Source organism: Saccoglossus kowalevskii, chromosome 7, assembly GCF_978046115.1.
Source record: "Saccoglossus kowalevskii chromosome 7, keSacKowa6.1, whole genome shotgun sequence".
Lineage (NCBI taxonomy): Eukaryota > Metazoa > Hemichordata > Enteropneusta > Harrimaniidae > Saccoglossus > Saccoglossus kowalevskii.
Window position 1 is genome coordinate 5582087 of NC_140647.1, and position 24288 is coordinate 5606374.

Consider the following 24288-nt stretch of genomic DNA (forward strand, 5'->3'; position numbering starts at 1 on the left):
AGTGACATGCGCAGTAGCACGAAATTTGGATTCTAAGTAAAATGCACATGATTCGAACGAGGTGCCAGTTATGGAATTCTATGTATCAAACTGCACAGAAATTTGGGAAACATATTTGTATAACTTACAAGCACGAACAAGTCAATGTTACAATGAAAAGTCTTTCACTATATTCACCTCACTAGTTCCTGGTTACATAAAGTATTCGCAGATATGTATTTTTGTTGTATATTCACAGTGTAACTTATGTTAGTGCTCTTGTTCATATATCTTTTAGAAATTTCTAAACAGACATGATATAAGGGGAAGAATAGAACACATATTACCTAAACATGGTAGTCTTTGGATGTAGCAACACAAGGCTAAATTGTCTGCTGTTTGTAGCAGGTTATTTATTAAACGGAATGAACCCGGTTTCTAATATATTTTGGTATTAGCATTAACATACTGTATTATCTGTAATATACTAAAAAAGTCCTGGCTGACCTCTGAAGTAAACAAACAAAACATACATGTATTGGTCTGGTATTGGTATCCTTCCTGAGTTGTATTTACTAGATTTGATATTTTTGGATCACACACTCTCAAATAAATATGATAACGCTGCTACTGTTTACAGTACGAGAATCTGATTTTTTTTTCATTTTGCAAAAAAAAAATGGATTTTTTAGTGCTCTTGGATTTTTTTTTTATATTTGTATTTATATGAAAAAAAAACGGGTAGCTCGACATATTTAGTGAAGGCAATGACTAGTTGAAACCCCCAATGAAATAGCGAACGATGTTGACAAAGCATTAACTGGTCAAGTATTCGGGCAAAACTTTCGACATGGAGTTGAACGAGATATATTGTCACAATGTAAGGCGTGCTTACTGCTATTGAGAGGGCCACCCACAGAATTCACACTGGACAGGGGGTTCTTTCACTGCTAGAATGAGGTAGACAAGACAATAGTACTGGAAATGAAATACACAAAAAACAAAACATCGAGTTAAAGCTTCTACCTCTCAAAATAATTACTATAAAATAAAATATAAGCACCTTCTATGATTTTCCCCTTGATGCGCGTATAAAATGTATTGCCAATATACATAGAACTATTCACACCGAACAACATACACAACTTGTGTGGATTACTTTAATGTATATAATAGACATGGCGTGGCGATATCCCTGTGTCTATTGCTAGTTTGACATGTGACCACGTCTCGCATCCCTCTTCACTAGGATCTGTAATCTAATCAACAGTTCAACGTCCATGGCCGACCTTTCGGGATAAGCGCTGGACCATGAGTTAAAAAAAACATTTGTTTAGATACATAATTGTTCGTACCAATGTTTCTCTATATTATCTCAAGAACACACTTAAGATAATAATAATAATAATAATAAAAACGTGAGTGTCCAAAAAGTGACGTGGTGGTGGTGAGTCCACGTACGGTACTGATCACGCAATTCGCGAGATCGGATGAGCAGTCATCGAGAATTAAATTGTACAGTGGAATGCTAATTATGTAGAGCCAATGTTGCTGCTCCAATGCGTCAAACGAACGTCAAACAGGTGCGCATGCAACGACCACTTTACAAGTGACAGCCGTCAACTTCACCGCCTTAGTGCTTAGCGTCCACTTATGAATATCATATTGACACATCCATGCATCAACTCACAGTCGTATTAACATAATCATGACATATTTGTTGAAGTCTCGATTGCAACGCTCATCCACACACCACTTGACTTTAAACGTTTTCACGCATTGTAGTCTCCAGGGGGACTATCGCTTTTTATGTTTAGTTTTATAATTTTGTTGTGTTTATTTATAATTTTGCCTATACTGATTGGCGTGTATCAAAGCAAATACTATAATGTTTTGGTGAGCATTGTATCTTGCTCTATAAATTCTACTACACAATTCTTAGTACGTGCACCACCAGCTGCTGCTGACGACTAACAAAAACCTCAGCCCACCACACATACACGGTGGTAGAATGCACAAAATGGCATATTTGACCCTATTTTGGAAGCCCGATATTGTAGATTATTATTCAGATAAACATGCAAGAACCCTAATTATAGACCTGGAAATCTAAGCTCTTACAAGGGCTCAACTATCATCCGCCAATCTGAGATCCAAATTCTTACGAGGGAGCATACAGAACAGAAAGGATCGTCATCCCGCCAATCTGAAGTCTGAATTCTTGCGAGGGAACATACAAAACAGAAAGGATCATCATCGCGCCAATCTCAGGAAGTCTGAATTCTTACGAGGGAACATACAGAACAGAAAGGATCATTATCTTGCCAATCTGAGGCCCGAATTCATCATCAGCCGAGCTGAAGTCCGAATTGTTACGAGGGCTCTTACAGAACAGAAATGATACTCACCCCGTCTTTCTAAAGTCAGAAGATGAGGTTCCTATTGTGTTCATGAAAATACTCTTCGTACACCCGGGATGTGTTGCTGGGTGACGGCGTTGTATTAAAAATGAAGCTCTTTTCGCTTCACGACCGTAAAATGGACTGTTGTGCAGAATGTAAACTAAATGTAAGTAGATAATCCAGAGCTTACAATAATGAGCCAATGATCCTACCTGGATCAGCATAACAAATTATATTGCCAGAAACTGCCATTAGAGGTGTGTGTCAGATAGTCTGTGTGCTGACATTTTACTTCAGGGTGGATGCACCCTCTGGAATGGTGAACCCGGTCGAAACAGTGAAGATAAACCACGTGAGCGACATTTAACAAGGTCAACGTCGTTGTACGCAGAGTTTCATTCCTATACCAGCGGTATAATTCGGTAACAAAATTTTTCAATCCTACTCATACAAAAAATAATATGAATACGAAGCGAATGACAGCTCCATATTGAATACACGTCACCCATATGATTGTTTTTAAAATGTGGCCATTTTTTGACAGCCAGATCGCTAAACTTGTTCATGGCCAGATGTAGTACGATAACGCCAATGGGTACAGTTCCTCTGTTACATAGCAACCGTGTTCCCTCCATCCATTCTAGCGTCAGTGTTGAGGCACATTTCTCACATCTGAAGTGTTGTGGACCTCGTGATACCTGATTCATTATAGCAACGGCAATCGTATTAATGTTCATATAGTCAGCAGTCAGTCAATAATGGGGACATGGGGAGCGATAACAAACATAAAACTATGTCGAGGGTGAACGGACCAAACAGCTTCACATAGGTGAACCTTTGTATGAGTTGACGTGAGTTATTGAGTCTTCGTCGTATAGTGATTCAGGCACAGATCAGATAGTCACACTTGATATGAATGTTGCGGGCCAATAACTCAGATATAGCACCCATGGTGAAATATGTGGCTACCAAACACAACGTGCATACACCGGAGCTACCAACCCGTCTTTAATATCCTCTTCGTTTTCCGTTGATACAGTCTATATGAACCCACTCCACGTCAGTGTCGGTTTTTGTGTCTAATCATTACCCAATATTAAACGCTCATAACATACATTTAATTGCCCCTCAACGCCTGTTCGCATGGATACCAGGTAACTGGCATGATTCGACACGTTTTACAGGAGAGATATAGTAGGAGTGACCATCAATCTGTGCGATATGCACTTCGAGTTGCAGTTATCACGCCTTTATTTAAGTTCAGCGAGTCACCATGCGTACTGTAGCCAGCATAGTGGGCAGCAACCACGTACCAGGTAGAACTGAATAATACTCTATTTTTTATCTCTCGGCGAGAATTATTGTTGTGTTTCGGTGGGGTTAAGAAATTATCTAATCCGTAATACCTGTATCCTAACTATTTCAACGCCATTATCTCACATATTCTCCGCTGCGTAGTGTCGCTATAGTTTTCGGTTCTATGATTCGCCATCGTCTTTCTGTTGACAATGTAAAAGTCGCATTTATATTATGACTGAAGCTTGAAGACTGAAAAAAACTGACCGGCACATGCATTTTCTTTTCTCAACAAAAACTTTTCAACTCAATGGATTTCCGCCCTGACGTATACGACACTATGTCTAATCGAACTACAATTTAGGTTTAACTGAAAAACTGTGTATTTATGACATCTTTGCGTGTCAACCGACCTGGAGCCCGGTCAGAGTTCACTGCATAAGCGAAATATTTGTTCATTTCATTTTCGCATTTGTAATATAGTCCTAACTGTCGACCTTATCACGACCAGTCCAGACAACTGACTGCTATATACTAAGTATGCTGTTAACATTTTAAAATTTACTTCCTCGATTAACTGACTGTGTTTATCTATTAGGATAAACATTAGTACAGTTCGAAATTCCATTGCATCGCCACAAGAACTTGGAGTGTACTGGAATAAAAAATGAGTGCTGTGTTCACGTAAACACGGTGTTTACGAATACTATGCTAGAGTCCATGCAGTTTTAAAGGAGAACAAAGAAACGATTGACTTTGATCAAACTTTTGTATCTCCAAGCGACGACGAAAAGATTATTTGGAAATCATATATAATCTGGATTTATCGATTTTCGTTCATTTTAACTCTTTTGGCTATTGACAATATAGACTGATTTGTGGTGTTTTTCGACTTAATCATTGACGTAGTAAAATAAATAACAAACTAAAGCGAGGTTATCTGATTCGCGTTCAAATCGCCATAAATTTACATCGCTGTTGCTTAACTACCCACAGTCTATTAATGCTAGCTACCTAAACCTCAAGGGGTCAGTTTCTGCCGGCATAGCAATCCCGTACTTCTAAATCGTACGGTAAGTTGTATACTCGGATCACCACATACAAAATCATACGATTGTCGCGTTGTTTTTTCGTGTGTTGGTTCTTTTAATTTAATTTTGTTTATTCAGTGTTAACTAACTTTTGCAAGTTGTCTCAGGATATCCACCATATATAATTCGTGGTGTATTCGTTATATTGTTGTTATTATTATTATTTAGATTTCTAAATTTTCGCAATGATATGCCTTATTTCGAAATGAATTCAGCCACAAAGCCCACATCCTACGCCACATGAACGACTGCAGTTTAGAACAATATGAGTACACTGGTGGAAGTTTTTACTCTTATCAACCTGGTGTGTTAATGGGACAATTAATCCGACGTCCCCTTAGTTGAATGCGCCGCGTAATAAGGATGCTAGCTTGGAAGCGACAACTAATGTCAGTCGTTATCACATTACATATCTCCATTTAGATTAACTTTAGTAAGGTGGGCACCAAATTTCTGATCAAGACATTCTCTAGATACAGTTAGCAGGATAGCAACACCGTGATTCACACTGACTTAAATTCATTGACATGAGGTGTTACCGTTTCGTGTTACTAGCAGTCTGAATGGTGTGCGGATATCCGTGGTCTTAAAAAATGCAAAAATGCATGTTCGTGTTAATAGTGATTGGTTATTTTGTTTGGTTGTATGTATGTATTTTTGCGCGAAAAAAAAATAGCAAAGCATTAATGGCACAGTGGAAATGGCCTAGTCGGTTACAGTGGCACACTGTCTTGTTGCAAGAATTGAATAGCATCTATAATAAATTTAACAAGCGTGGTTCGACACCACCCCGGATTTTTTGGCCACTTGTATTCATGTGCCCGTGTTTTTTATTGGACGATATGTAATTGTTACTGCGTAGGTCATTTCCACTGTGCAATTATTTTTCCAAATTCGAGCAAGTGCGGCTTTTGTTGTGAAAAAACGCCAATAAGAAACACGCCCGTGGCCTGGCGGCTGTATTTGAACGCTTGATACCTCTTAGTGAAAAGACGCGTTGCACAATATTTATTTAAAAAGAAAACAAAACAAAAAACAGTTTAATGTTTTAGTCATACATCGGCACTATCCACCTTTCAACGTTTAAAATACTAAAACCAATGTTACACTCACGTAATACTTTGTATCTACTACCGGTACCAGTGAAGTTTTACCGACGATTTGAGGACGGATTATAGACAACGACGCGTTTTATTCTTTTATCAGCACACGGCCAAGCCCTAGACTTTATGTACACACGATCATTGTAATCCGTAGCCATGAATAATATGTATGTTTATCAGTTGTCTTAAGCGTGAAGCTAATCTCACGTTAGCTTGGTGGTGTTATAATTGATCTAGTTTAGGTGTTGTGATTCAGCTTCATTGATTGGGTGTCGCTTTGATCATCATTCCCACGTGCCAACCGTTGTTGTACGTGTATTACCACTCAATACTGCTTTGCATTTTGTATGGTTGCATTGGCTTGTTGAATGAATTACCGGGCAGTCTGCTCGGAATTCGGCCAGTCACAGTTTAAAAACTATCAATACACCAACCTTCCCGTGTATCTATGCACCGATGAACGATTGTCTTTGGCGAAGGCCGTGTTTAGTACGTAGACATTTCACGGAGTTTACATTTCCCGTGTAGCGGCAGGTGTATGATTTAGTAAATCGTCGTTATCAACCCTTGTTTGACGTTCCACGCACTCCTGGCACCGACCCCCATTTACTAGTCGTTGCCGTTTAGTACGTATTTTTTATATTGTAGATGTTTTATTATTATAATTTTCACTGTTGTTTTTGATTTGTTCTCGTTGTTATCATTATTATTGATGCTATTGCTGTAGTTTTCTTGCTATGTTAAGTTTCTTGTAATACTGTGAGACAAAACAGTTGGTGCGATAAATACGGAAATCGGACGAATTTCGGCAAAGCGACGAATTGCAATTATTTCAATGTATAGTAATAACAAATGGAAACGTGGATTTTGGTGGTTTTAGAAGCCGATTCTTGATACTGATACATTATTTTGTAGATACTCATCGTGTAGTTATCAATATCAATAATGAATGGTCTGGTGTTTGGAGTTATAGAAAGTGTCCTGTTTTTTACGACGGTACATGATGAAATATAAAATACTGGTACTTGGTCATAGACTAACTGATGATAAACAAAATATCCTATCATGTGTATGTAATATGGTACTTTTTAATCGGATACTATTATTATATAAAATAACTAAGTTTATAGCCCTTTTCTTTTTTCAGAGATGAAAGAAAACTTAGACAAGGAGAACGAGGACAAAAACATGGTCGGCACTAAGCTGTCGCCAGAAGACCAAAGCAAAAAACAATCACAGATAGCATCAACATTAAAATGGTTAGTACATTTACTCTACACGTCTGTAGTGCGTTATCCAAGTCCAATGGTTCGTGGTGTAAGTCTGTATAGAGCCTACTGGGTGGTGTTATACGCGTGACGTCATTCATTCAGACAATTTAGAGACGCATCTCTTCTACACACCAGAATTTCAACATCGTTTCTGAATCATCTGTAATGCTACAAACAATGATGTACACACGTGTTATTCACTAACTTTAAAACAAAATTATATATTTATTTATTCTAATTTCTGTCTATAATACACCCGCCTAAATACGTCCATCAGCTTTGAAATAAAACACGACTCATCACTTCACATGTTATTTTTGAAACTCACACGTGAATGTGTGAATGTATTTAATTATCTATAGCATGGTATGTTTAGACATTTATTAGACTAAAATTAATTTACAATAATTTAACACAAATATATACATTAGTCCATTGTTAGCCAAATGTCTCAAGTTAATCTATTTTTGACTAGCTACAATGACTATGAATGTGCGTCCAATAAACTTTGATAGTGATATCTCCACTTTATCTGAAGTCAAGGCAACATGTTAAAGGCGTGCGTGGTCGTGTTTATAGCATTTGTGTTTGGGAATAATGATCTCTTAATGGGGGTTCATGCAAAGATCTAATCACCGGTGTTAAAAGTAATGTTTCTTTAAAAAGGTGGAAGCCAACATATGTACATGATTGCTAAAAACTGATAAGTTATGACTGTTGTGTCAAGTAACTTTTGTTGTTACGAGTAGTTTAGGAAAAGACAGAGAAATGTAGTTTTTGTGTATTTCAGTCTAACATTTACGTACATGTTAACAGTCTGAAACTCAGAAATACACTGCCTAGATTTACGACCAACTATAACAAAACGGGGGTAAATATAATAAAACAAAAAAGAAATGGTCTATTTGACATATTTCATTTGGTATTGTGTACATTTTAACACCTACAAGTGTACCGACTATAGACATAAACTTAAATCATTTTTTTTACAAACATGCTATATGATGTTATTACTTTTTTATAATCTGTAGGTTGGCTGAGAATTATGAACGAGCAGAAGGGGTCTGTCTTCCGCGATGTGTTCTTTATACTCACTATCTGGATTTTTGTAAGAAGAACAAATTCAGCCCTTCCGGTGCTGCGACATTCGGCAAGGTGAGATTGTCCGCCATTTTGTCTGCTTGTATTGAGCATTTTTACGGCGGGAGTATACGTACATTGACAAGGTGGTGTTATTTTCCGAACATGTATTTCGAAAATTTATCACCAATTTGTCTGAATGTGAATACCCCAGTAGACGCAGATGTGAGTAGAATACAATTTGCAATTGCTTGCCCTCAAGATGAGTCTGACGGAGAATGCCCCAAAACTTGGAGTAGACAGACATGTGATTAGAGTACTTTGGGAGCAACTGTTTTTTTTGTTTGTTACGAAGGCAGTCGATTGGGGCGAAAGAATCATGAATGGAAGTTGTCGATAACTGGCCATAGTACTAATTTAACTGTGTACTACTATACGTATATAATATACTACAAAATGCGTACAATGACATGACTTATAAAGGCACAGGTTTGTAAATTCAGTGGATCCAAATCTAGCGTGCATCAAACAAAAATTAGACTAAATTTCTTTTCAATTTATAATTTCTACGACAACACCTTAATATGACACGATGTCAATGTTGCTATGCGTTGGGTAAACACTTGACTAACCGACAGTCATGCGACTGTTTAGGGGTCAGAATTACAATGGAGGACGGTTCCTGAACCAGTATATGCATTAGGACGACGGCGATATGTACCTGGTTTTTACAACCATGCTGCCAAGTAATGCAGTTATTTTTTGCATTTGTGATAACCAGTTATATCTGGATCATTGTACAGCTTGCCACGGATTCCTCGACAGTCGCTCACAAAATATTTTATCGACGAGAGTTTTCTTTACGAGTTCCATTATTGCTTTGTCAACACAGTGTCAGTGACAAAAACAGTCTACGGATTAGTGTTCAGTTATGAAAGCATTATAAAGGCTCAATATTTCCCTTTGTACGTAATAATGTGGTTATGATTTTTCGACTAAAGTTTTGGTGGACTATTTTACACAGTTTATGAAAAATATTAAGAAAGTTATGCAGATTTATTTTGTGATTTGTGAATAATTTTAACTTTTGTGTTCGCTATGATTAAACATTTTTATTGAAGCGTCGCGATTGTTATCCCTGTTTCTTGTAGCATTTTCCCCATATTTTTGTGAGATTCTGCAACACACCAAATTCCCATAAAAGAGGTATTATTATTATATTTACCGCCATCACTCGGGCTGGGTGTCATAGTGACGCTACGGTAGCTAGAATTCTTTGGTTGTATCACCACAGTAACGAACTTTTCTCCCTCTCAAGGCGATCCAACCTTAAAGTTGAGACGAATTTATCATACTCGGATGCGGTCGTTTCAAGTTAAATACCGATATATACGGATTACTGATATGGTCTCTTCGTAGAATTGTCATTATATTATTCCCAGTGACTATTCAACCTATATGTCAGTGAACTCATGTACACTATGTCCCTGTAACAAACAAACAAAGTAATTAACACTCATTAAAATTGATAACAATCTTACAGTTATCACGAACTATTCTAATTGGTAATCAAAGTGCCGAGTCCGTCGTGTTCCATGTGATTTCCGTGCAACGCATACAGCGCGTTTAAAATCTGTTGTTTCGAACGCATTGCTGAACGAATGTGACCGCTTATTCTCATTTTACCAATTACTTTAGTCGGTATTTATAGTTGGTAAATGTCAGCACTATAATTCAACAACAGTAAATTATGACCATCCGATAACAAGTCCCTGCCCCACCGAAAATTCGATGAAATCTACTAAACCGAACAACCTCCAAACATCTACCAGGAAGCATTGGAGTTTGATATACATTGTAATGTCGAGCTGTGACGTGCATATCAGACATACAAACTGTCAGTTAATGGCAAAAGTCGGAAAGTTGATATAGTAGAATATTTGTACGTCTATTTTTGGTTTGTGCATTGTTAACTTTGTTAAATGTTGTTTTTCAAAATTTAATTTAGAAAGCCATAACAGCAAAGAATGTTTTCATCATTTTTTTCAGCTACATTTATTAGAGTAGAGAGCTTTTAAATTAAGTGAAATATACACAATGAATAAATTCACAATATCCAAAATAGATACACACGTGTTGTGGGTACCAGTGTAAATGTGACACAGTTTTATTATTTTGAATCGTATTGAGGTGTTTTTATTGAACAAAATGAGGTTGACGGCACACCCTTCCTTTGACGAGACAGTTTGACGATGTAAAATTTTCATAATATTGTGTCATACCATACCACACTGTCCCATGTACTGTAGAATCTGTTTTATTGACACCGCAAAGACAAATTATTATTTCTTTTTCTTTTTTCTGCTCCTATGGCAACTTGAATTAAAGCACAAAAAGATGAAAACCCGCAAAATGGTGGACATGTCCTCACGGTTGCAACTCTTCTTCCTTTCTTAGTTACCAGATCAAATGTTATTCGTTTCGATGTACTAGGTCGATGTGGCCAAAAGTGACGTCGAACAGTGAATCACATTCACTACCATGATATAAACAATAGTAATATGTTGTCGTGTGTGTATTACATATAGAGGGCAGTGCTGCTAAGTTACTGATGATTCAAACCAATGTGAATCCGATTGTACAAATTGTTTTTTGCGCATTTAACATGTCTTACATGACAGCAATATAGCCACTTTTACTCCATTAAAAAAACGATATTTGGTTCTGTCAGGTGCTTTAATGTGTGGAGATAATGTTCAACTTCGCAAACTCCCAAAAATGTTGTTTTCATGACCATTACAGGAGGCGGAAACCGTTATAGTTACTGGCAATTTAGTTCGATACACAACATTGACTTTGAACGTCCCTCACAGACAAACACGTGAAAGGTTAGAAAAACTAACAAAAATATACATAGTTTTCTAAATTTAAGGAAGTCAACAAACTGATCCATCATGGACGATTAAAATGGCCACGCAGAAAACATTGATCTAACTGGGCGTCGCAGGCCTTCATGTCCCCTGGATCGCACCGTGGGTTATTTTTTGTACATCTATTAATTTCTCGTTTCTTGTGGCCTTGTTGTATAGTTTAGATTGTGTTATTTGTACGATTATTGCATTTTTAAAGTATGTACTGCCGAGGCATACGAGTCTGTCAACAATATGGCGGCGATTAGTTGTCGAGGTAACATCTCCTAGGGCAACCATATTTGATCAGGAATGTAAACACGATATTGAAATGTTTAGAGAATTAATAAAAACACACCAGAGTGTAAGATATGTACTACTTCAACACCCTACACTTCATTACGTTAGTTTTGGTATGAATTGTGCGTCCAATGTTAATGACGTCGGCAACTTCAGGGGGAACGTTTTCAATAACAATGATATGCTCTGCTTATCTCTAGGTCATACGGCAACGATTTCCCAAGCTGACTACTCGGAGACTGGGAACACGTGGACAGTCGAAGTGAGTACAATAAAACATCATCAAATGAAATAAATTGACTATCATTTATATATCAAGCGACATATGCTCAACATCAATGCGAATCGATTGTTTCCATGGTAACCGTTGTGTTGTTTCTAATAGATACCATTACTATGGCATTGGTATTAAAGAGACGTCCATCTATTACCACTCGGTGTATTCCGGTCGGGGACTGACACGGTAGGTTCAAACGTTGGGGGCGCAGGACGTTTTTGTGTGTGTGTTTATTTTACTAACACATTATTATCTTTTATTAATCACCAATATATTTCATCCGGTCATGTTTTCCCGCGTAATTGCAAGCGCTTGTTATTTGTGACACATAGATCTGAGTGTTATGTATACTATCCTGTCGTAGTCACGTTTCAATTACCGCCAATAGTCGGTCACATTGAGCATCACTACAACAAACTAAGTGCGAATTAAAAACTTGAACTTGAGCGTATCTCCGTGCGTTTAAATAAATATTCAGACCAATTTTGCCGACTATAAATTCAGCAAGTGGCTATGAAAAATGTAACAGTTACAAAACTTATTGTTTCTCTATAATTAAGTGTTGTCTACTGGTAACGCGGCTTGTGTAATTGCCTGCGCGAGAGACAAGTTACTTTACGCCGACTTGATTAAATTAAAACTGTGCAGGCGAGCTTTGTGGGCGTGACCTTTGGCCCCAGTATCGATCAGTTCTCCCATGTAAGCAGGTATATTATTAGTGATTTACTGTCGAGATAGTTTTTATGTACAGAGGTTGGTGATATAAATCATCAACCCTTCTGCATCGGTACACCTGCATCTTTCCTCCCAGACTTAGTAGAAACAACAATATAACCAGTTATCTGGTTGTTACGTTGCTACACAATTAGTTATACGAGAAACAATTTGAGAAGCTCTTCCAGCAGGTGACCTAATCAGTGGATTATTTTGAGTACGTTGTTAGCACTGTGTTGCACCACAACAACCATTGCTAAAATAAGCCCGTCTCCAAAATAAAAAAAGTAACAAAGACCGGAATGTCTTCCCGGTGTACGTGTGTTGCACGTTACAGCGTGAATGTTGAGAATAAAATACACATATATACTTTACACATTTTTGTTTGTTTTAAACTTTTAGGTTTTCGGGAACTAAAATCAAGACAGAGGTGAGTCATGTTTTTTTTTCACAACCGAATAACACACAATCACCGTCACCATTACCGCGAGCACCCGAGCCGGCATTACTGCCGCCAAAACCATCGCCACCACTCCGGACTACTACTACTATTACTACTACCACCACCATCTACACTAAATCGCCGGCAGTAGTAAAATTGTTAGAAAGGATTAGTTCATTTTAACCTGTCAGTTTATACATGTAGTAAAAACATTTAACTCACTATTTGAGCACTGTGAACTGATTTCCCGCCATATGTGGCACTATTTCATGATTTGTACCGAGGAGTGGCTGTAAATGTATAAATTACCCCTTTGTAATGCCAGTGCCGTGTGTTGGCGATACACATGGGCATACTAGTAACACCACCCGCATTTCTGCTTACACCAGGGAACGTACTAACTGGACCGTGCATCGCTAGATTCAGATTTGCGCCACCGCGGGTACGTTGTTATACATTTACACCAGGCCTCCACATTCGACTATTTAGTGAGTCTATATCTGCGATAATGTAAAGTGGCTTTACATACTTCTAGAACTCCGACAACCGGTTGGTTGCCAGGATAAATGGATAGAAGCACCCGTTCGAACCGATCACCACAGTAACCTTCGGCGAAATCCCAGCGTGGCGGGATAGAGGTCCTTCGAACTGTCTTGGCCAACAAGTTCTTCGTTCCCTACATTTTATAACCGATTTATTTATAAATCAATAAATAATAACGTCAACATCCTGTAAAGCAGGGAAAATATCGTAATCTCAGTCGAGTCCATTTCTGATCCGATTCAGAGGCGCATTATTTGTATTTTAATTATGAAAAAAAAATACGAGATTGCATTTGAAAAAAAAAATAATTGGTAACCCCGTTAACATAAATTAAAGAGGAGATTTAGTTAAGCGTTGATTGTCGCTTCAGACAGCTTTAAAACTATGATCTATTGCGCACTCTATCGCTATTCTGACCCAGAAAAACTTGATAAGAGCCTCGAGCTTTGATCGCCAAGCAACTGTGATATCCAATCGATAGGTGAGATGGGGTCAGATAGCGATAAACGACAAGCCTGTTGCGTTCCTGTCACGCTATGTTACCGATAACCCTTAGAGGGGTAATCTGGCCGATAATCAGTAGGCTTGGTAGCTAATCGCACCCGGGTTGTATCACTTGAACGAAATAAATCACAGAAACAAAGTATCATTAATTGCGATGGATTTGTCAAATTGGGTCTGTATGTGGCGACAAGAAAATAATCAATAACAACATAATGGTTTCAATTCGACGCTGCAATAAATCATTTGGCAGCGGTTGCCTTCACTTCGCACCTTGATCAAATGTCCTCGTAATGATGGTCTGTCGATGTCGCCATGTGGCTTTGTATGAACGACGACCAAAGTATTCGGTTTACTAGAAGAATGGCGTAATTTGTCAAAACATTTATTGAGTTAAATGCAAAGGTGAATGAAGTTAACGTGGTCAAACCATTTGCATATGTACAACTATTTCAAATGTTATCGAATTCGCAGTTCCGTACACAACCTATCATATAACGTACAGGACCAGTGTAAATACTGGTATAGGACATTAGCAGTAAATGAAATGAAGAATTAATATGGCGATAAACGCTAATATATGACGCGACTTTATAATTAATCGCCCACGCCATGTCTTTAAACACGCTACACTCCACTACTCATACTGATATTCCACGGCGTGGTGCCATCTATAGTCGCCAGGCAACCGTGCGAAATGGAACGCATCCGGTTGCTATGGTTGTGAAAACGGAGGTGTTTCGTATTGTGTTCGTTACCGGGCAGCCTTTACAAATACACCAAACACATTTTTTTTTTACACATTTGATGTATTGAACATTCATTTAGTGTGATTATTATGCGAGGATGATTTACCCCACATTTTCACGTTAGAAATAGAATCTAATACAACAATATTTATTTTAAGGGCACAAGTCGAAAGTATTCCTTGAGCTCGAAGACTGGCACATTGCTTCCTGAGTTTCCAGATGCAAACAATTTAAAACTTCCAGATAGTGTCTCGTGTGAAAAGGTATTTTGTATGCATGGCTCTTACATGTCTCACATCCGGGTACTTTGAGGGATATAAATGACACTTTTTCATGAAATGAAAATGCTTGCAATTGTCATTGAAATTCGAGTAGAGTTGAATTTGGCAAAATAAAGTGTGGTATATTGACAATTGCTGTCATTTTAATACTCAGAAAGTGACAGAATGTGTGATCTCTAAGAACAACGGTGCCACCTAAAATCTCAAATCCTCGATTAATTTTAACGTTGCTTCGAGTACCATCTAATCGTCAAACGATATTCACTATATATTATTATTTTATTTGTGAAAATTCTTGTTTTAGTTAATTTCTACATTTTTATTAATTTTATTTATCACACCTCAGGCTGAAACTTTCATAATGATGTACCGAACACATTGTCAGAGAATACTGGATACTATCATCAACGCTAATTTTGACGAGGTAAAAAATAAATGTGATACTTCAACACACCTTCCTGTAAATTACCCCCTCTAGCGAAGCTGATGGGTAAAGGAAATGTCGTTAATATCGACAACTGTGTTTGGTAGTGTATTCGTTCGCCATCTAGAATTTATCAAAATTTCGTAAAATCAATCTTCGTTGATGAAGACTGTAGATAAAAATGATTTGTGTCACTCATTTACATCATAGAACGCTTCGTCGCTAGGGGCGCAATTTATTTGTGCGACATGACTGGGCGGAAATCATTTTCACGTGTGTCGTCTTAACCGCACTTCATGAAACCGTGCATTATACCAAATAATATCATGCCATTTTTGTTTTACACAGGTCCAGAATTTTCTTCTCCACTTTTGGCAAGGCATGCCTGATCATTTAACGTCGTTACTGTCGTGTGACGTCATCGTTGACATAGTTGGTCTATGCGATACAATACTTTATAAAGTAAGTGTAGAAGTTCCGTCACGTGATAAACATTCGCGCTATCTACAGGTGACATGTTTTGAAAGCAGGTCGTCATTATATAACTTGTATTGTCTTTCTGGTCTAATTATTATACATCTCGCGATTTTATTTATTTTATATTGTGTAAGTTCGTCTATTCTATCTAAAGAGATAATGTGGATAACTTTGAGTTTTTTTGAGCATCTTGAAATAATTTTGTAAAAAAGATAGCAGTACACTTTTTCAATTACAATTACGTATAAGATAAATCGGGGACGCATGTGAAATAAATGCTTTAGTTGTTCGATACTCCAGGTTGTAAACCAAATCGGATTATGATTTATCATAAACTAACACAAAATACTTTTGCAGGACACAGTATTCATGAGATGCATAATTAAAACCACTAATACGTATTGTGTAGTTAGTGTTTTCCAGTCGAACGCACCAACACCAGTGAGAATCAGATAATGTGTGCCACTGAACAGCTTTTAGGATAAACCGCAGTCCAATGCATTTATCAATACACAGTATCAAACAAATATTCTGAAAATTAAAAATTTTCGTCCATCTTAGAATATGCAATCTTGAAAAAAAAAAGCATTTGTGTATGCACACAAATATTTGTTGAGTTATGATTATTACAGCTTGTATGTGTTTAATGACAAATATATATACATGTTACGTTGCAATCACATCTCATGTGTAATAACAATCAATCAAGATAGTAATCTAACAACCAATCTTCCGTACTTTTATTTGATCCAGGTGATGGTGGATGTTTTGATACCGTCAACTATCCAAGACCTGCCAGATACGTGAGTACATTTTATTTTGTTTCATGGTAACACTTGTATTTTTGATTTTCACCCAGATGCATCTTTAATTGTGATTTCTTTCTCGGGGAACGTCCATATTTTGGCGATTTTTTTAATACACAATTATCATAAGTGCGTTGCATTGCAATGAGATATTGTGCTAGTAATACACTTCAACATCAAGCTCAATATATATTTTTTTCACAGTTTGAGTGCTGAAATTAAGGTATTTGCTAAACGGATACCGGAATGGCTATCCAGCTCATTGGAAGAAGCGCCAAAGAGACTATCAGATAAGAAAATGGCAGGCAAGTACAACTCCAAAGTTCCTATCAGTGATGCTATGTATTGCGCCCTCCGCGGGAAATAACAAATTAAAACATGGCCACAGAGGGCGCAACATACAACAGCTTACTTATCCAATTGTTTTTACCGAGCCATACATTCACTTAATATTAACACTAGTTAATATTGTTATTATTATTATTTACAGTTGTCAAGACGTTTATTCAGAGCTTAAAACGACAAACATCATTCGTACACCTGGCGCAGGTAAGAACTGGCTGTCAATCAATCAATAAAAATACATTTACACGAATCTTAGCATAGAATGTATGCTAATAATATAGTTTGTTTTATAACATTATACAAATATTTCTAACCACTGTAGACCGCCCGTAGTGTGTTGCTCAGCCATGAAAATGTCAATCAAATGGCCAAAGATTTAAACGAAGTTGACTTCAGAAGTATTTGGACGCAAGGAGTGATATGTTCACCGGAACTTTTTAATAATGATTCACAAAATGCAAGAGAGTGTAAGTGATTCGATGTTCTCACGTGGGCCATTCCGTCCAATCGCATGACATTTTTACCGGCTCCCAACCTTAAAGGTGTACTCGAAGTTTGGTGGCGCAAAATGGTTGGGTTTACACCAATGTCACACGATTTGATGGTTTACACGATTATTCTCATTTCAAGATGCGCGTTTGAAACAAGAATGTGTTTTAGTGTAGCCCATATATGTGCTAATAAAATACGTTTCATTTAATTCGTAGTCATAAACGAGTTTGAAAGTTTATTGAACAAACAAGCACCACTAGAGGCGTATACAGAATGGATTGACAGCCTTATTGATCGATGTGTTTTGGAGGTAATTACGCCATTCATTTATATATCAACGAAGTCGACACAGTTATACGACAATACATATATATGTATATATTTATCTTGCATTTCAGTTAATTTTGACAGTGATACACTCATATAACTTTGTTAAACGTGGATTATACTTCATTAATTTATAGACAACCAAAGAGAATGCCAAGCCTTTCAGGGAACGGGCCCGCCAGTTTCTGCTGCATTGGTCGTTTTTTACGTCTCGTGTAATGCGGGATCTCACCTTGCGAAGTGCCCCGAGTTTTGGTAAGTTAACATTAAAAAGCTCAACTGCTATTAAACCAAGAGTCACAATCGCTCACAAAGTCGACCCTACCACAATTGTAATATATTGCTGTTAAAAACGGAATCGACGTTTACGAACAGAATGCATTAAGTCTGAACAGTGCATTTTCGGAAAGACAGCCACGTTGAATTCAATGAAAAAAATATTATTTCATTTAAATTATTTGTTTTGAAAATTCAGAACAGTAAGATGATTCATCGTTGACGAATGTCACCAACCACGAGATTTTTAGGACAGAATGAAATTCTTTCATCACAAATACCAATGCAAAAAACAAAGATTACAGCGGCAATAACAAATGCGCATGCGCCCGGATTTGGCGATACGTACGAGTTATTTATATTACGACAATGTTGTCTTTGATATATGATACTCCAGATATTTGCATGAATTCTTGTAAGGAAACGTATGTAATGTGACACCAACTAGTGCGGGTCAGGGTAGGATCCAGTTCAATTCAATATAATTCAGTTCAATTAATTTATTGAAGAGTAGTGAGCAGTAAAGACCAGTACGCCAGTTCAATAACGTCCGCCATGTTGCGTTCTTTACAGGTTCATTCCATCTGATTCACATGATGTTCGATGAGTACGTATTTCTAGTGATGGAGACTCAGCAAAACCAATTCGATGAAACCAGCATGCAGAAAAATGTCAAGAAATACATGAAGACTGCGGGTAGGATGGACATTACATAATATAGGTTGCCTCACCTACACAAACCATGTGCTGCGCTTGTTTGCCCAACATCATTTTTTAGTTTTAATCCGATACATCATCAGAGTTCGATTTGAAACTAAAATGTTTTTTAATTTCTCAGGTGAAATTAATACGAAGGCTAAAGTGAGATCAGCGCCCTCGAAAGGTGACAGTGGCGGTAGTAAGGCAAAGAAGAGGCGTCTGGATAGCGAGAATGCTGGTAAGTTGTGTCACCTTGTCATGTAGGTCGTCTTGTCCCGTAACTCATCCTGATATTCGGACTTTTTAACAGTCATAAGAAACCTACAGACTAATGTAAACGAGTCATGGGCGGGTTAGCATCGACTTATGCAGGGAAACCTACAAGGTTTATATTGCTGGTTCAAGGGAAATATCTGATGCGGTTTCCAGACCGCTTTGTTCACTACAGCACACTTGTTGCACACTGTACCACCAGTTTGTGTATGGTGCCCTCAACGATATGTATTAGTACATGCTACGTATTAATGTCATATAAATGCAGCAGAAAACGGACAGGAATCTAACCCAGAGAAGAATGACACCTTTTATATTCAGGCATTGCTAGCCTCTTTATAATGACACCTTTTATATTCAGGCATTGCTAGCCTCTTTATAATGACACCTTTTATATTCAGGCATTGCTAGCCTCTTTATAATGACACCTTTTATATTCAGGCATTGCTAGCCTCTTTACAATGACACCTTTTATATTCAGGCATTGCTAGCCTCTTTATAATGACACCTTTTATATTCAGGCATTGCTAGCCTCTTTATAATGACACCTTTTATATTCAGGCATTGCTAGCCTCTTTATAATGACACCTTTTATATTCAGGCATTGCTAGGCTCTTTATAATGACAGGGGCATAACAAGAACATTAAATTATTCTAACATTAATTTTACAATTTTGACAATAACTTTTGTTTTTAAACTACTTTTGTTTTTATAGTGTTATATAGTGAGCTGCGTTTACTATCTCTATAGTTATAATGCAATTTGTACGTGCCGCCATGATTGCCTGTAATATGCTTTAGTTGTATTTGAACAGATTAAGCCAGCGTCACCATAATAAATAATTATTGTCTTTTCGCAGAAGATGGAGACCAATCAATAATACCATCGCCATTACTAGGCTCATCAATAAAATCAAAAGACTTCCTGGAAATATCGTGCAGCAACAACACGGCATTTACTCGTCCACAACCACATAGTGCTACTTACGGCAGTGATTTTCATACTGACATTAACTACCCCGATTTCACGACCCCTTCTGGCTACCACCATGCATTAACGGGGTCAACACAAGGTTATTTTAATTCACCCTTAAAACACTATTCTCCTGTAACGGGTCTCAATGGATGTTCTACATATGATCGGACCACCACCGCTGCTTATATCTCACACATGAACTCGACGGCAAGTTACTCAGATCCTTTCAGAAACTCGTATAACTCACCACTGGAATCGAGCCAATTAGTACCGACAACGGTACACTACAACACCGGAATCAACATTCCACCAAGCCCGTCGTTTCACTCACAGTCCAGTTTCTGGGCGGACAATCGAATTTCGTCGTGCATGGGTTACAATGACAGTTACGGTAGCTACCAAGGGGGGTCCATCGGTATGGGCGGAAGTTACGGAATGAACTCAGGATTCGGTAAAAGAAATGGCGTATTCCCCTCAAGTCCATTGCCAACACCCGGACACAATTCATTCGATGACTCCACGGGTAGGTCAGCATTTGAAGCCACACGAACCAATCATTATTATACAAGACCACATGACAGCTTACCAGGCAAGTGATTGGATCATTCCCATATATGGGTATGCCGCCAAAACTATACAACTTATTTTTTTACCGATTTTTATAATTTTATGTAAAACCCGACAAGACGACTGATAGACGGCTAGTCGATACACCTTTTGGGTGCGCCCTCCAGTGACGATTCGCTTTTGTGACGTAAATAAGTGACCAGTACTACTAGTATTCACGACATCACCTATTATTTTAACCTAAGATTGTTCGCCAATGAAGCACAAGGTTTTTGAGAGATTTACAATATTCCAAGTGACGAGCGATTACACAATGAAATACGTTTTTCGATTTGAGCGACATTGCTTACCCCATTTACGTCCCAGATTTTGTTTGCAATTAATCGAAACTGTCTTTCTTTCCTTCGTAATAGGTGGCGGTGGTTTCCATCATGTTGGTGGCAATAACATGCATCACATGACCGGATATGGTGGTACATTCATGGAAGTGACATCGCCGCAGAGTCAGTATACAAGACAGGATGCGTTGCCAGTACTACATCACCAAGACGATATGTTTTCGGGAAGCATGAGAAGCAACATTCTACCGTCCGTCAACAAAGCCTTTTTGGGTTCTTACCGATGAGGGCGGTGTTGAATGTTAATACGCAAAACTGTACGATTGCAAGCATTATAATGTCATAAGAGATCTCGGCACAATCGTTGACAAACGGTTCACAATATATTGGTTATGGCTTTAATGAAGTTTATAAGTTTGTTTTTGTGTACTTTAACTGGCAAACAACGCGGTGTTTTATGTTATGAGGTTGTGTATGAAAAGGGCAGTGTGTGAGCTTATTTTGTTACCCATATAAACCACAGTTTTTTTTTCATGCATAACGGGCATTTTTGAATCACTACACTTTCCGAACCAAACAAACCAAATTTTACAAAAAAAAAACACTTTTTTCTTGCACCTATACGCAGTGTTGAAATATAGTTTGAATTCTCGCCAACTCTAGGTTGAACGTTATCCATTTCTGTGATAGTTTTGTTTTTATTTATCTCCGATTTGTTAGCAATATTTTGTGCAGGAATGGTCGGGTATTGATTGCCACGTATCAGCGACCAAGCTCAATTCAAAGCGGTGATTCGCGGTTCAGTTCATTATACGGGTCATTTAGTGTAGCTTTTATGAGTTATGTAGATGTATTGTTTTGATATCCATTCATTTCATATTGTTGTCGTCACAGCATTGTGTCCGGGAACAAACTCAGTCTTCTTCAATTAAGTGAGTGACGCCTACAAGTAAACGTCAACGTCACTGAAGTTATGCTTACATGTATGGCAATACGTTTAATAAGTATTTATTGTTTGCAAACAACTGAAATCCGTGATCTGAAGGAAATGGATGTATATATTGTAATTTATGGCAAAATCTATAAAGAAACATTTAAAAATATATTTTAGCTACGAGTGGCGTTTTTACACGATATTTGAAAGTCATCAAATCAAGTATCGTGGGAATGATTCTACACTGACTTACTCACAATGGTTGGGTTTTGAGAACACTTGTGACTGTCAGAGTGAATACACAGATATGGGGCGTATCGTTCGAATGACTCTACACTGACTTACTCACAATGGTCTGGGTTATGAGAAAACTTGTGACTATCAGAGTGAATACACAGATATGGGGCGTATCGTTGGAATGACTCTACACTGACTTACTCGCAATGGTATGGGTTTTAAGAACACTTGTGACTGTCAGAGTGAATGCACAGATATGTGCGTATCGTTGGAATGACTCTACACTGACTTACTCGCAATGGTCTGGGTTTTAAGAACTCGTGTGACTATCATAGTGAATACACAGATACGGGGCATATCGTTGGAATGACTCTACACTGACTTACTCACAATGGTATGGGTTTTAAGAACACTTGTGACTATCAGAGTGAATGCACAGATATGGGGCGTATCGTTCGAATGACTCTACACTGACTTACTCACAATGGTATGGGTTTTAAGAACACCTGTGACTATCAGAGTGAATGCACAGACATGGGCGTATAGTTCGAATGACTCTACACTGACTTACTCGCAATGGTCTGGGTTTTGAGAACTCGTGTGACTCTCATAGTGAATGCACAGATATGGGGCGTATCGTTGGAATGACTCTACACTGACTTACTCGCAATGGTATGGGTTTTAAGAACTCGTGTGACTGTCAGAGTGAATGCACAGATATGGGGCGTATCGTTGGAATGACTCTACACTGACTTACTCGCAATGGTATGGGTTTTAAGAACACTTGTGACTATCAGAGTGAATGCACAGATATGGGGGTATCGTTCGAATGACAAGCTGTTCTGGTTGAATAACAAATCAAATGTTACGTCTTTGAAACTCTGGATAATGACGAGGTTTGTAGAGAACATAATTTTCTACAACTATACATAATAGTTTGAATAGCTTGCGACACACTGATACAATATGTGATAGAACGTTTTTTAAAATATGAAACGGTGTTTCTTCAAACTGCCATAATGCGCAGCCTCGCCAGAGTATATATGTATATAGAGAGGGTTAGATACCCTGTCATGCGCACAACGCAAAATGAAACTTTTGAAAATTCAGATTGTGTATTACAATTATGACGGTAGTCAGTATTTAGCTCCAGGTACTCAACTTGACATTGTATGGTTGTGTTTGATTGCTGTATATCATATGTCAAAATGATACGAAGCTGTACCCCACTCCTCGTCCGAACAAGATCACATGAGTTGCGCCCTCTACAACTATTATGTGTACTTGTCATCGATTAAATCAGACCACTTTACCACGCGAATTTGAAATTTTAAGCTCGTTTTCGATAGAATATCCACGTTTAGTGAACAAGCTCTACGAAGAACCACACGTACGTTTCGGATGAGTACTCTTTGTGACTGTGAAAACATTCAGAATCGAGAATCGTCATTTATCGTTTTCACTGTTGTCATGAGAGTAAGCTTGGGTCCCGGTAGAAAAGTAACACAAATTCTAACCCCTAAGTCACTATTTTAAAATACATTATATTATAAAAAATACTACCAAATGAATTTTTAGTATACTACTGTGCGTACTTATGAAGGTTGTGTGCGATTTGGGGGCTTATTAGAGTAGTTTTTGTCGTTTTGCTTTCGCGTCACTGTATCAGCCATTTTGTTCAAAGTCGTAACACTTTTTTTGTAGACGCCGTAGAAATTGTTGAAAATGTATTCAACATTTTCCGCCAGTTTCATAAAATGCCTGTTTAATTGTTCTTGTCTGTCCTTGTTTCAGTTATTTTGGAAAATTTTTCATGTTGCAATATTCAGCGTGCCGTTAAATGTGGTTTTAGTCAACGCTACAATTTTTGAACACATTGAACTGTCGGTACAACTTTCTAGCAGTCTCTTCGCCAAATCAATTTTTCGAACCTTTTTAACCGTTCTTAATTTCATTGGAACTGCCTGTTGTTGCATATTTGGTCTGCTTACATGCATTTTGTAGAGCATGGGCGGGTCATTTCAGTTATCTTATCGCATATTTTGTTTATTTCCAACAAAATGTACGTGGTATCATGGCTCCTCATTAAAACTTTCGCCTGGCTGAAATATAAACACTTGTATGGTTTCTTTGACGTCTTTTTTTCTGATCATATTTTGTTGTTTTTTTTATTTCAGTT

At 37.8% G+C, this 24288-nt stretch overlaps 1 protein-coding gene across 1 annotated transcript; it reads left to right on the top strand.

The window, feature by feature from the left end:
* The first annotated feature begins 3608 nt into the window (after positions 1-3608).
* On the top strand, positions 3609-22041 carry LOC102807236 (DNA-binding protein RFX6-like). Its single transcript, XM_085501632.1, has 19 exons — positions 3609-3697; positions 7019-7130; positions 8174-8297; positions 11632-11693; positions 11817-11894; positions 12825-12852; positions 14816-14920; positions 15285-15362; positions 15711-15824; positions 16593-16642; positions 16850-16950; positions 17136-17194; positions 17313-17457; positions 17698-17792; positions 17947-18064; positions 18659-18781; positions 18924-19022; positions 19918-20622; positions 21014-22041. The coding sequence occupies exons 1-19, from the start codon at positions 3655-3657 to the stop codon at positions 21223-21225; spliced, it is 2451 nt and encodes an 816-aa protein (XP_085357758.1). The 5' UTR covers positions 3609-3654; the 3' UTR covers positions 21226-22041.
* Positions 22042-24288: the final 2247 nt, after the last annotated feature.